The 14,714-nt window shown below is 37.7% G+C and overlaps 1 protein-coding gene across 7 annotated transcripts in view; it reads right to left on the bottom strand.

The window, feature by feature from the left end:
• Positions 1 to 981: 981 nt before the first annotated feature.
• Positions 982 to 14,714, bottom strand: part of LOC131591956 (traB domain-containing protein-like) — a 33,452-nt gene continuing 19,719 nt past the window's right edge. For all 7 annotated transcript variants that reach the window (XM_058863091.1, XM_058863092.1, XM_058863093.1 and 4 more), the window contains 5 exons: positions 11,851 to 11,961; positions 10,318 to 10,457; positions 8,492 to 8,664; positions 6,741 to 6,852; positions 982 to 4,223 (listed from right to left, as the gene is read on the bottom strand). In XM_058863091.1, the coding sequence (XP_058719074.1) occupies positions 4,049 to 4,223; positions 6,741 to 6,852; positions 8,492 to 8,664; positions 10,318 to 10,457; positions 11,851 to 11,961 (711 nt within the window). In that variant the 3' untranslated portion in view covers positions 982 to 4,048. The remainder of the gene's footprint in view (positions 4,224 to 6,740; positions 6,853 to 8,491; positions 8,665 to 10,317; positions 10,458 to 11,850; positions 11,962 to 14,714) is intronic.

The raw sequence follows: 14,714 nt of genomic DNA on the forward strand, positions 1-14,714 counted from the left end.
TTAAATTTTATTCAGTATTTGGTAGAGAAAAGACGCCTCAAACATGGTGTGGAGCAGCAGTGTAAAAACGTAATGCTGGTGAACAACACTCCCAAAGCAGGGAGATGCCGGGTGCCACCTGAGGCAGTCTGACTGAGCACTGCCCCAGAGCTGAGCTGCTGTGCAGCCTCCTCTGCCACTCCCAGGGACAATACAGGACCTATAGGATTCAAAGATTTTTCTTCCACCTAAATGGTTTAACCAGCAATTCTTTGTAGCCACAGCTCCAATTGCAGCTGGAGGGAACTATTGCCTGATCAAGGAAAAACAACAGGCTGCATTTTGCTTTACACACAATCAAAAAAGATGGACCACTGATTAACAAAGGGTTCAATCAGATGGTACATTATCTGTATGGAATACAGTTTATCATATATATGAATACAGGGTCTTTGGATTAATGTTTTTTTAAAGTAAAGGTCATAGTGATTTACCTGTGTCAATTTCAAACAAAAAGCTCTGCCACCCATTCAACATCTTTTGCAGTTAAAGGATCTTTATTTCCCACACACCTGAAGCACAAATGACTGTGCCTGATGTCAAGCCAATGTTGGAGTGCTTTGCTTGACTGGGACTACAGCTGTCAGCTCCTTGCAAGACTGAGCACTGGAGACAGGAAAAGCAACAAAAGCAACTCACCATGCCTAACTCTGGGCTCTCTAAGTTCTCACGTTGAGCAGTCTCCCTGTGTGTTCAGTAGGACAGGGAAACTCATCCTTTTCTTCTTAACCAGTTACATGTGGTAGGCAGAGAAACTGCCTACCATTCCCCTGCTTCAGCATTACACCCAGATGCCCCTCAGCAGGAGGTAATTAGTTCAACTAATGTTCTGCAAGAAAATGTGTAAGATGGTGGAATTATCCTGTACTAGATTTAGCTAACCAGAGTTTGCTCTCAATAAAAATATTGGCTAATTAGGAAAATAAATACCTTCAGCAGAAATGGTGGTTAAAATACTTTATTTTTTATATAATAGAACATACTGCTGTTTACTTTAAATCACTTTAAAGGCACACATTGTTAAAAATACTTCAAATTTACATCACATGTACAAATGCATAAAACAGATGTACATGTCACCAAAAAAATACAATATGGCTTCATAAGGTTGAGGCGGGGCTGGGACAATTCAACATATACTTAAATTTTACAGGATGCTGCTAACACTGAAAGGACTGACTAGAACAGAAGAGAATGGACCTGAAACACAGATTATGTTATATAAACAGTATAACACATTGAACATACAACATCAAGAATCTGTGTATGGATTTATAGAATTGTTAGTTCTGCAAATTCATCACTTTCCAGTGCCACTGAATAAACAGTGCATGCATATGATCTGCCAATTTGCAACTGTGGGAAGATAAATTGCAAATTCTCCATCCACAAAGAGGTTCCCTGAAGAGTGTGCTGATATGCTTTGTAAAAAAAAAAAAAAGAAAAAGAAAAAAAAAGGTTGAAACAATAGACTTGTGGTACTGACTGGAGAGGATAACTGAATAACGAATGGACACCTTAGTTGGTAATGACTTTTGGCTAAAAAGCATAAAACATCAAGTCTGCAAGAATGCTCCATGACAATCATTTACCATTAGTCCCACCCAAGATTAAGGCTCCTATCTAAAATTTACCTTAGATTTGTTTTTTGTGTAAAATTACCTGAGCACAGATATCAAAGATCTACAGAGCTTTTAAAATACCTGCAGATACTTTAAAAATCTGTAGAGAACTTAAAGCAAAATATCCATATATTTAATTCTACTAGCTAAATATTCTCAAAAAAATAACCAACAGAACATTTTGGTATGTCAGGAAAGCCAGGAGAAGAGTAAGTTTAAGCTTTTGCTTTCATCATTTAAAAATGTACATAAAATGTAATAGAATTATTCAAATAGGACTGCTTACTTGTAAACAATAGATTGAATGTTTTTAAAAAACAGGAATCAAAATTCAGGCAGTCACTCTACTCTTCTATAAATTGTTTACAAATGTTGATTTTCCTCTTGCTAGAGATGGCTGGTGGTTTTTTAAGCACTAATAAATACAAAATAAAAGGACCTGCCCCACTGTTTTCTGTATTACCATTTACATTTTGTGCCCTAGAAGCATGAACTGCTGTCATTCTCATTTGCTAAGGTTTACTCCCTGGACACCTGTAAGGCTCAGACCCAGAAAAGCACCTAGCAACATCTTAAGAGCTCTGCAGAATCAGGTTAGATTCAGTAAGGGTAAAAATAAACATGCACTTTAATAATTTGCTGCACTGGAACTCATAAAATTTTCAAAGAGCAAGGCAGAAAAGCATCAGGTTGCATGGACAGACCAGGTCCCAGCCAAGTCAATACCATCACAGAGAGGAGCATCAGACCCTTAATTTTAAAAGCTTAAAAAAGACTACACTGTACAGAAGATAGATGTACATACTTTGAGCAAACAAAAGATTGTATGGAAACACTTCCAACACAAGCCTTTGGAAATATACCCTATTAAAAGTGGTTTCTGGATTTTATTGAACCAACTGAAAAAACACAAAGAAACACAAAACACAGCATCACCTTTTCCTCCTCCTGCCTCACATACTGGTTCCCATCTTTCATTCCCAAAAGAAATTAATACAGATAAAAACCTCACTTTAAAAACAATGAGCAACTGTTTATGAGCCTGAGGAGCAAATGGGACTCTTCCATTCAAATACATTGGGTTAACTTTGATATGACAATGTTATCTGTGTTGTTGAACTAGGACAACCTGATTGCCAAGGGCATTTTACAATCACTGACAATCCTGTAAAAAGGAAAGGTACCAAAAAATTTCAATGAAATATGAACTTAGGATTAAAAAAAAGAAATACATTGATGATGGATGAGTGTTCCAGATAATTAAAAAAGAAACAGCAGCCTGTAGTACCCATAATTCTGTGTATAAATAGCAGTTAATCCAAATAAAATGCTACAGTTGGTTGAAAAACTAAATTGAACACTGTTTTCCTATTAAATAGATTAAAATATTCATCCACTGGGAAATTACATTGATAAATAAAATACTTTCATGTAGCAAAACCAAGGGGCAGGTTAATTCCAGGCTTTTTATGCCAAATATGAAAGGTCTAAGTAAAGAAAGTGAATTGTACAGTAGTTCTAGTCTCTTAAATTTACAATACTGAAACCAGCAGGATTTGGCTAAATAATACAGTTTAAATAAGCTAATCTAAAGAAACAGTGTCCTGTAAACATCTGACACAAACCACACTGCATTCTGATGGGGTGGCTTATACCTTCTCTATGCAGGAGAAAGACAATTCAACTGGTGGTGGTAACGAGGGATGCAATCTAAAGGCAACATTCCTGTTCTTCAGTAAGGCTTGTAAAAAATTTGAGCCGTGTACGTATGACAGCCTGTACAATTCTGAAATTTCTGGAAAGCTCTTAGGTTTAAAAAAAGCCTAAATGTTTTAGGTATAAAATACACATTGAGAAGATGTCCTTTTAAATTAGGTGTAAAAGTGTCTGGCACCAGAAACAAACACTTGGTATTATGCCTAAGAAAAAAAGCAAAGACTCACTCAAGTGTCCCTGAACTTCAGAGGAGACGCAGCCAATTAGGTTACTTTGTGTTGCTCTTTCCTCTGGAAAAGAAGCCATGAACACACACTCTTTAAGCTGCCTTTACTACATCATCAGTTATATATATATATATATATATATAATGCATATATATAGTATACATGTATATAGTATGCATATAATATATATATATATATTTGCATACACATTTCTTTACCTCAATCTGGAATCATCTGGTTTCATGCAGCACACCTATCAAGAATCAAAACTATTAATTAGATCATAGCTGGTGTAACTTTAGTATCAAATCTTTTATTATATAGTGATTGAGTGTAGCTTAGCATCAATCAGCTCTGACTAGAATCCTCATCCTTCAGTCCAGTTCACGCATTGCCTCCATCAACCTTTCTTCAGCCACCTTCTTCACACAGCCTCTACCCGATTCACTGCTGAGGCACCTCTGACAGCCTCTGAAGATAGCTCTGTGTTGCTGGCATTGAAAGAACAAACTGAACTGTCCTGTGACCTATTCGGTAGCAGCCGTATCCCAGCAGTCCAAAAACTGTTGCTTTTAAAACAAATTTGAAAATCTTACTTGAAGGTGATGGAGGAGGCACGCTGAAACAAAAGACAGAAAACAATATTTGCATAGCTGTAAAGAGTAGGCATTCTTCAATTTAAAAAAAAAAGGAAAAAGGATCTTTTCTCCCCTTTCTCTCCATAGTGCAGGAAATTTTTGGGTAACAGATGCATCATGAATGAACAATGTATTCTTTCCTGTTCAAGGGCTACATACAATTAAATAACAATAAAAATAAATAAACACTAACAAAGCATTTTCTACTTATCTATTATGCCACTCTCAATGGCTACAAACCTTTACTTGTCCATCACCCTGCCAAAATAGCTAAGTCATTTTCTTCTTTCCAGACTTCTTGGAAGAAGAGAATATTGAGATTTTCACAGAGCAACTTGGAAGCCTTTGCACTGGCCACCTGAGCCAGGAGGGCATAGGACAACAGACACACCAGGTCTACCCCCACAGCCTTCAAGCAGTTTCACTGTTGGAGTATGAAGCAAACAATTAGTATTACCTTCCCAATAAAGCTGGCTTGGAGAGCACAGACACATACACATGCAGCCCTGCACCCTCACTGACAGGCTCTGCAGCAGTTCAGCTGGCCCTGAACCCACAGAAACTCATAATCCTCTCACTCAACTCAGAGGCTTCCATATATTGCTTCAAAGGAGCCTGAAGTTATCATTTATTTATATCCAGAAAAGGTTTCTAATGTATTCAGAAGTAATCAGTTACAATAGTGCAAAAACATTGGGTGCTCTCAAACCAGGTTAGATGTGCTGAGATTAGGATACAACTAGACTGAGCTTAGATCCATGTGCTCAAACTAGGGATAAGTTATCACTGCTAAGACTTGGTGCACATTACAGCAATATACAGGAGAGTTTTAAAAAAGCATATGTATTGAATCAAGAATGGAATAAAGGCATCTCTTTACACATTCTTATACCCTTCTCCACCGATTCTTGCTCAATTCTAATACCTCACCACAATTTAAAAAAAATCAATTAATAACAGCTGGTCAGGGCACAGTGCTAATAATGCCCAGGTTATGAGTTCAATCCCAGTATGGGCCATTCACTTACAAGTTGTATTCGATGATCTCTTCCAACTCAAAATATTCTGTGGAAGACAGCAAAGTCTAATGCTAGGAGTCAGGTTCAGTGCATGAACTTAAAAATTAGAAAAAAATTAGGAATATATGTATATTTTTATCCAGAAAATTTTCATGTTCCAAGGTCTAAAATATAACTAAATACCTGTGAAAGTCTTAAAAACTTGCTACCTTAGAGAGGTGATGAACACTAAACACACAAAAGAAAGCCCTTACTCTGCTCTGCAACGGCAGTGCAACAGTATGGGGGCAAAAAAGTTTTAAGACAATCAAGTCTAAACTTCGATGATAAAGACCTTCTGTGCAGGCTTGAAGACATGCACTTGGTCTTTGGGCTATTCAGTTCTGTGCTGTCAATGATGCAACCAACAGCCACCACACAACTACATGGATTTGGACAACCTAATTGTACAGGTTATTTGCAAAGGTGCAGAGGAATATGGACATCTAGGTTTGTGACTCCAGGTGAGGCTTAGCCTTGAAAGACAGCTATAAATGGCTAGACAGAGCTTTTGTACTTAGCATTCTTGAATCCAGACAACAAAAGTCTCTCTAAATCATATTTTAGATGTCTAAATATACCATTTATGTGGATGTCAGTCTTTTCTGGTTTTCATAGCCTCTGAAGAGATGGGTGAGTTGGTTACATAAACACAATAAATGGATGTGATAAGGAAAGTGTGAATATTTAAAACTCTATAATCCTAAAACACAACAGACCAATACTACTAGCTTGTATTATAATCTCTCCTGTATTTCTGAAATCTTGACCTTTGTGGCCTTACCTTTATGGAATACATAGTCTGAATGCTTTTATTCTTCAATTCTGTCTTTTAAAAAGCACATACATCTATTTTAATATTTAATATATTTATATTTAATATTATCTATATTAATATTTATTTTGAAGCAAGAGTTCACCAGATACATAGCTTAAATCAGCTCATAATTAGTTAGGTATACACATTAAAATAAGTCATTACTTAGATATACACTTAAAAATAGGGTACAAGCAATGGCGACACTAAGCTTGTCAGAGCCAGCAGTCCTGACAAAACAAAAGCTTTAAATCCAATGATTCATATTTACCTAAGTTAGACTAAAAGCCTTATTCTGTTTTCACCATCTTCCACAGCCCTCATTAGAATTTTCATTTCAGAAGACTTAAATGAGGACAAATTAATTTTCCTCCTAGACAAGCACATAGTCTCATCTCTACTTCCCTCCATATTGAAATATTTATTTTTTCCCTTTTTCTTTTTCTTTGTTGTAAGCACAATCTGCAAGCACTGCACAGCAAGTCAGTGAGCTGACAGTGCAGGGATGACAGTAGAGATGCTTCTTCAAGCTGTGACAAGCAACCAAAATAACCTCCAAAGAAACTGCTGGATTTTAGCAAGAGAAGCTGTTACACCAATACGTAGGAAAGGACGACTATTACCTCATTATTTCCTGGATCTTTAAGTCGGAATTCCAGTTCTTTTCAATTCCTGGTACATGACCCATGCCAACAACACCAACTACAACAGCTGGGATATATTTTCTAGGTTCATCTGAGAAAAGAGAGATGGAGAGAAAGGAACATATCTGTAAAATAACTAAAATTTCAGGCTTTAAATGAACAGGCAATGTATGAGACTACAAAATTGATTTTTCCAAGATACAGGGATTTGTATAGTAGGATATACTATCAAATATTGAAACCCTGTTGTAACATACTCATCTCACCTACTGCCTCTTTCATTGTAAGTCTGAAAAAGTCAGCATGGTTTCTAGATTTTTAGAGTCATTTATTTAATATATAATATTTATTTAATAAAGAGACCTGGCCAGTGCTCATACTACAGCCTCAGGGTGACAGGCTCAGCAGATGCAAGCTAAATTAACTTCTTTCCTTCTCTGTGTAGGTCATGTTTCTGTGCTGCTTATGAGGAACATCCCTGGTGTTTGGCATCTCCTGAACAGAGAACCTTCTCTGCCACTTTGGACAGTGGCACCTGGCACAAAAAATGTAACAAGATTTGGGCTCACAATCGGAGAACAAGGCTTGAGACCACACCTGTCCCTGTGAAGTTCACTGTTAGAGACCTGGCCTCAGCAACAGCAAACCCAGGCCAGTAACACCAAGCAGTTAGCCAGCTACCATCAGACCAATGCAACACACACCAGCTCTCACCCTCACCTCCCATCTACCACCCAAATTTCACAACATCCAAAACCCGGTTTCCGGAAGTTTTCCCTAATGAAAAATATAGCACAATGCTACAAAAAAACCTTCTAAGGAATAATGATCAGGCTACTTTCCTATGGGGAAAATTCTATATAATACATAAATATAAAACATGAGTTCCTCTGTTTTGCTTTAAATAGCCACCCTTGATTTTTCCAAAAGTAAAAATGTAAAGAGCAGCCCACCTCAAAATGGAACAAAACTGTACTGAAAACACTAGAACTATTATACATATTTACCAAATTGGTTTTTCTAAATTTTCTTTTTCTCAGTCTGTTCTGGAGTTGCTCTAAATCAGAACTGCAATTACAACAGAAGTTCTGCACTAAAGTGATGACAAACACTATCTTCTTAAAAGTGAGAGGTAACAAACTTCAGTAAGCTTATATCTATAGGAAAGGCATGCAGATCACATATGGCAGCAGAATACTCCAAAGATTAGACAAATACTATTTTTCCATATGCCTATACTTCGCTGACACAGCAGTCACATATGAGTATTACTGCCAGATCACCAAAGTTCCTAGCAGCCAAATTTTTAAGTATAAAAAAAAAACCCATGAAGAGTACTGAAATTAGAGAATTAACTTAACAATAAATGAGTCCCTCAGCAGCCAGTGACAACAATTAATTTGGTGAGATAACGGGGCAAGTGAGATAGACTGTCCCATACTGCGCTGTCCTACCAGCCTTTTGAAATAGTTGTCTGGCTAATTAGTACTTTCCAGTTTTAAATAGCACAATGAGAAAGGAAACATAATTTAGAGTCTATTGTTCTATGTGGTTTCAACACATAGAGTACATTACAGAAGAGTAATATCCCTTTTAATTTTTTAAGCATTGTATCCTATGTGACATGTGGCATTCATGAAGAGAGCATCCCAGATTTCCTGAGAACTGAATTTTTGACCAGTACACAAAGTACACCTTGCTGGTTATAATCTCTGCTTTAAAACAATTACTTTCTGAAGCTCGAGGTAGTTCTATCTGCTTTGCTGCTTGCTTCAGCATGTAGGTCAAGTAAACATCTCGTTCGGAGACAATAGTTCGATGAAGATCAGGGAATTCTCCAATCATTTCTGCCATCATCTGTTCCAGTAAATCCTTCTGTTTGCACTTCTCCACATCATCCTTACTGAAAGAAAGGTAAGTTTTCTTAGTATCTGTTACACTTTTAAAGGTCAACACAGACAAACTAATGAAAAGAAAACAATACCTAAGTACAGTCTACAGTTCTCCTCCCCCAGTTTTCCTCTCCAGAAAGAAAATAATCTCCATAAACCTGCAAAACTTGATACCTAACAATGCCTCTACAGAGAAAGAAAGGGAAAGAAAAGCAGTCACTTGCCTTTAGCCAAGTCAACTGGATTTTCTCCCTTCCCACTTTAAAAGCTGACAACAACTCAGCAAAACCACTAGGGCTTCAAAGGCAGGAGAAAGTGGTGCCCCACTTTCATTGTGTATTGATAAGCTTTGAAGAGCCTCACACACCTCTTCTGAGGTAGCAGATCTGATCACTGAACACTCAGAGACTCTACTTGAGGAACAAAAAAGGCACACTATAATGCACAGTCTGAGGGCATGGAAAGACATCTGTAGGTTCCTAGTGTCAATCACAGGTCTTTAGAAGGGAAGACAAAGTTATAAACCAATTCCCAGAACAGAAGAATAGCAAATGGGCAGAAAATGCAAAATAAGAACTGCAGGAGTAAATGTAATGAGCTTTTATTCTTCTCATAGGTGCTATAAACCCTTCTGTTAGCATCTTTAGCTGTGGGTCATAGCTTGCAGCAATGAAATTATCTGGTTTGGCATCACTGTCTAGTAAAGACTGATGTCAAACAGGCTTTCTTTAGTTTCCAAGACGAGAAGAACACTACAAATGTCAGCAGGGCAAGCTAAAGGAGAAATGCTAGCTTTCAACAGACCCAGAAACATCAACAGACTGACAATTTTGATGTTGAATTATTACTCCGTTTTCCATGGAATCTCACAATGGCTGGATGTAGAACTCTTCAGAATATACAAATTATTGTACTGAGGCCTTTCTCTTATTTACAATATCCACACACAGTGGTGGGAAAGATTTTCTGCATAAAAATAATAAAATAATAAAATAATAATTTAAAGGAAATTTTTAAAGTATACTAGGAATTCCTCAGCACCTAATCTTACACTTCACCCAGAAGCAATGCAGTGAAAGACAACATTTGATGTTGTGTTATATTAGGAACGGTCACAGAAGCACGACATAGACTCTCTAACTGGGTTGCACAAGAGAGCAAGTTTTAGTATTCCTGATTTTCTTTTATAGACAGGTCCAAGAGGGTCCGAGAGGTAAAACTCTCATTGGTCATCAAACCAACACATCACTATCATTGGACAGTTAGGAAAAACACCCCTTGACTGTTTCTTGCAAGGAAACAACAAGGATCAAAACACCTGCAAGGATTGTTTTCCTTCTCTAAGAACTGTTTTGATTCCTATGATTTCTCAGGCCACACTTTCTCAGGCCAGTCTGAGAAAGTTATGTGACTTGGTTTCACACGGGCTCAAATCGATGCCTGAAGCATAAAAATCTCTTATTTGACCATTGTCAGTTCCCACAACCTAACACAAGATCAGAAAGACAGCTTTCACTTCAAAAATACATATTATTGCAGGATAATCTGTATTCATCCTTCTCACTAATGTCAAATTTCATTGCATCAGGCTGGGTATCCTCATACTAAAGTCAAACCGAAGAACTGAATAAGCCACCGAAAACATAAGGAGTGCTTATTCATACCTGATGGGGTCAGATAAGAAGCAAAGGCCCCAAGCAAGCTTGACTTTTTGCCAGAAGGAAAGTGCAGCAATTGCTCTCTTAAACGTAACAGGGATGGGTCGGTCACCGAGGTGGAATTTACAGAAAGGTACTTTACTGGCCTGAAAGAGAAGATCCAAATAACTAGTCAACGTTTCATACTGCAGCACGTCACATTCTTATTAATGAATGTTAAGGATTTACTGTGTTATACAAGGTATTTTAAAAAAGAGCAAGTAGTGTCATAATCCAACATAAAAAAATATTTTGCCTTTGCAGTAAATAAAATTTACAGAACACTACTACATTACTTCATAAAGGAATAAATCCACTACACAATGCAGTAGGTATTACAGTAAAAAGTATTAAATTGTAATGCCACACCCTTGAGGTTACTTGTACTAAAGCAGAAGTTATTACTACATAAGGTGACAATGGGGCTCAATATCTGCCTGGATCTGAAAAAAGTCTGAGGTGAACTGACTGTCATCATTTTGCTTTCACCTAGTATTTGTCAGGATCATCAACCTTACAGCTGGGCATGGTAAAATATACTAAAGAAGAGCTTATGAGACAAGAACTGATGCCAGATACCGCGTGACAATGTGAGACTTGGCTGTATGCTCATGCTGACAAATTTTAGCACAGTACTGAATTTCTAGAAAATTCTTTCATATGCATAGATGTTTTAAAATTTCCAGCAATCGCTTTAGAATAGGACAGAGCTAATTTTTTTCCTTTCCCACTTAAAATGGGAAACACTTAAAAGGTTTCATTCTGGTCTAGAATGCTCAAGAAAATAAGCCTTGAAGAATTTTTCTTTTTATTAAGGATAAATACACCAAATTATTCCAGACTTTTTACCACCAATGTTCTCTCATATTTCCTTACTAGTACATAATTTGCATAAAAATAGCAAGATACATTCTGCAAAATGGATACATACACAGAAAACACCATCCTAGCATTCCCAGAAAAAAAAAAAAAAAAGAAAAAGATTAGTGTAAAACACAGTTACTGTTTAGTTTCAGGTATCACTGTTGGCAGTAGTACAAAAAGTGATGTTTAGGACTAACATACCAGTCAGATATTTCACTTGCCCAGTCTTTGTAGATGAATGGAATGTGTCAGATGTCATTAATCCTTTAGAGCTGGTTTTCACAGCTTGAAATCCTGACACCACCAACAGTGGGACCAAGATCAATATTCAGAATTCAAAACCAATTATTTAAAAGAAACTAAGTTATTAATGAAAACGAATGTCTTCAGAAATATCATCAGGAAGAAGCCTTATCATTTGAAGCCTTTTTGGAATTGCTTTCCTACCACTTACGTCTCCAAATCTTTGTACCTTAAAGTTTGAAGTCAAAAATGGTTTTTACTACTTCACTGGCTTCAGCAGAGCTATGGCCAGAGTGCTCTTTTCTAGGCAATAACAAAATGGTTTTATTGAGTTCAACTCTGGAAGCAAAAGGCCAGTAATCTGACCTCAGAAAAGCCATTTCAAGTTCGCACCTCTTTGAAAGCCTCCCTGAATTCTCCTCCTGGGGCCATTCCCAGCTGTTCTGTGATGTGAGCAGAAACCTTCAAAAGCAGCATTTGCATCAATCCAGACATGACTCCGTTCTAGCAGAAGAGGGAGAAAAACATGTAAAAAAAAGTCAACAGGCTGAAGAATACACTGTTCACAGAAGTGAAAAAAACATTCATTATTTTAATGAAGAAACAGCACTGAAGCTGCATTTTGGACCCAAATCACTGATCAATACATCCCATATTTCAGTTTTTATCAGTTTACCTAGCTGTGCGGCTAATTCTGCCTTTCAACAAAAATCTACAGCAGGTTGAGAAAATAAAGGATAGCCAAACTTGTTTTAGTCTATGTTTACACTGTCTGCTTAAAGAGAGTGTCTGAATAACTTAATGGTTAAATAGTTCATACTGTGTATTTAATTTTTCTTGACCTATCTGGATACAAAAAAATAAAGGGACCACAGGAGCATATTCCATTAAATGTACAGTGAATGCCACATCCTAGAAGTACTGAAGTCAGTAGCCAGTGGTCTAATCCCAGACATGTCTACAATCATGAAAAACACTAGGCTGAGGACTGGTGAGATGCAGAAACACAGAGAATCTAACACTGTACAAGAAATCGCAGTGTATGATTTCAGCACACAGGATCTTAAAGAGACCTCACAGTCCTGAGTACAAGTCAGTTTCACAAGAAGATTGAAGGCTCTCTATTGCTTTTTTGAACTGGACTTAAAATCAAAGCTCTATTCTTGAAAAAGAAAAGAATTCTCTTATGTATACTTAAGCAAAATTTTCCTTTTCTGACATTTTACAAAAAAAATGAAAAGAACATCTCAAATCCATCACTTCTGTCCAGCTCTGTTACTTTTATGGTTAGGACTCAATGAATCAACACTACCTGTCCCAAAGCATAACTTGCACCTTGGTTACACATCTCCTCCAATGTGGCATCAGTCACATTCTGCCAAAAAGGGCACTGTCTCTTGACAAAGGCTAATTTCCTGCTGTATCAGCTTCATGCAGCTGAAGATAAGGTTACATCATATTAAGCCTGACTTAATATAACTGCTGGAAGTTACCAGAGAAAGGTCCTGGTCTCCATTCCTTGCTCCAATGACCCACCCAGTCAGACCCAGATCCAATGCTTGTGTGATCTCTCCAAAGGCTGTGGGTGGGTTTGTGCCATTAAATGGACTCAAGAGTCACTGAGGACCACAACCGGCAAAAAAGAAGGGTAATTTTCAAAGCAAATTGATTATTTGTTTTATCATACTATAAACTAACAAACATGGAAGAAAGTCAAGTCCTGGGCTTCTGGGGAGAGCCAAAGAAGAAACAGGAGAAAAAGTGTTTTCACAGCATCCCTGAGATCCAGTTAAAGTGCCTGCGCAACGAAGCAATCCAGAAGTTCAAAAAAGATACTCACAACCCCCTCCAAGAACTAGGGTAATGCAGCCTGAGGCTAATCACTGGCTGATCTCTCCTTCAGGATTTATGCACCTGAAGTTGTATTTTAACACTGTGATTTGTACTGCTGGCTAACAGAGGGATGCATCTTTGAAGTGTTTCCAAGTGAAATTTGGAAATTTTCAAATTTCCAAAAATTTGGAAATTTTTCTGCATGAAACTTAATGCCTGCCATATTTATTTAGCATGAAGGAGATAAAGCAGCTGTATGTAGCAGCAACCAGCAATAACTGGCCAGCCAGATACTGTCAAGGGATAAAGAGAAAAATGTACAAAAAATGATGAGAGCAAAACAGTACAGGAGGTTATTATCTGTACTCTAGTATTACTCAGTGCTGTATAAAGGAAAGCTGACCACAAAAGAACATTAAATCCCAAGTGGATGGCCATAATTTCGTAGGTTAGATGCAACAGCCATAAATAAACGTAGCGATGCACAAGTATAAAGAAATTTAACTGCACAGGCAGAGGGATGCAAATCTATTAGCACACAGGAAAGAGAAAGCAAACCCCCAAGTTTTTCAGCTCAATGTTCAATAGCAGTCAGAAAGCAAGAAGAGTAAGAGATTACCGGGAAAGGAACAATAACGGAACATGAAAGCACTGCTGTACAGTTTTTAGCAGACTCCTGCCTTGAAAACAAGATTCTTCGACTAGAAAATGTGCAAAGAAATACCAAACATATGAGAAGAGATTAAACACACTAAATACTCATGAAGCTTGGGAAAGGATGACTGAGGGAAGATACATTACTGGACACACAACTAGCACAGAGACAGTGAAAAGGGCAGGAGGAGAGAGCAATACCCAGGCAAAGAACACTTACACTATGTATGGGAACACAGCCTATGCAGGGGGCCTTGGAGCTACTCTTTGACTGCATAACAAGTCACTGATCCAGCACCAAGAGCAGAAACAAGCCACGTGTACCTTCATTTGCAATTCTTGTAAAAACCTTAATTCCCATGAAGGAAGGCAGCACAGCCTTGACACCTGGAGCCTGGAACTGGTTTTCCTACTGCTGCAAGACCACTGGTAGTTAGATTTCAAAGCACAAGTGAAGGTAGCAAGTGAACAGCAGCCTGCTCCTGTCCTTATGGATGTGCCTATCATCTATCAATTCATGTTCTGTTTTATTTAAGAGGACTATCCCTGTGGGTTACCTAAACATGCACAGCTGTATCACACAGTGCAAAAGATGAGCTTTTTTCACTAACCAGAACCAACATTACAATCTATTTCTGCACAGGTAACTTCAGACAGAAAGAGGCTGAACTGTAATTCCACTGTCACTAGCTCACTTTCTATTCTGTTCGGAGAGCAAGGTTTCTCAAGGCCTCCACTGTGCCAAGAGTAACAATCTTACAGCCGCCGGG

Source organism: Poecile atricapillus, chromosome W (genome assembly GCF_030490865.1).
Source record: "Poecile atricapillus isolate bPoeAtr1 chromosome W, bPoeAtr1.hap1, whole genome shotgun sequence".
In the NCBI taxonomy this organism is placed as follows: Eukaryota; Metazoa; Chordata; class Aves; order Passeriformes; family Paridae; genus Poecile; species Poecile atricapillus.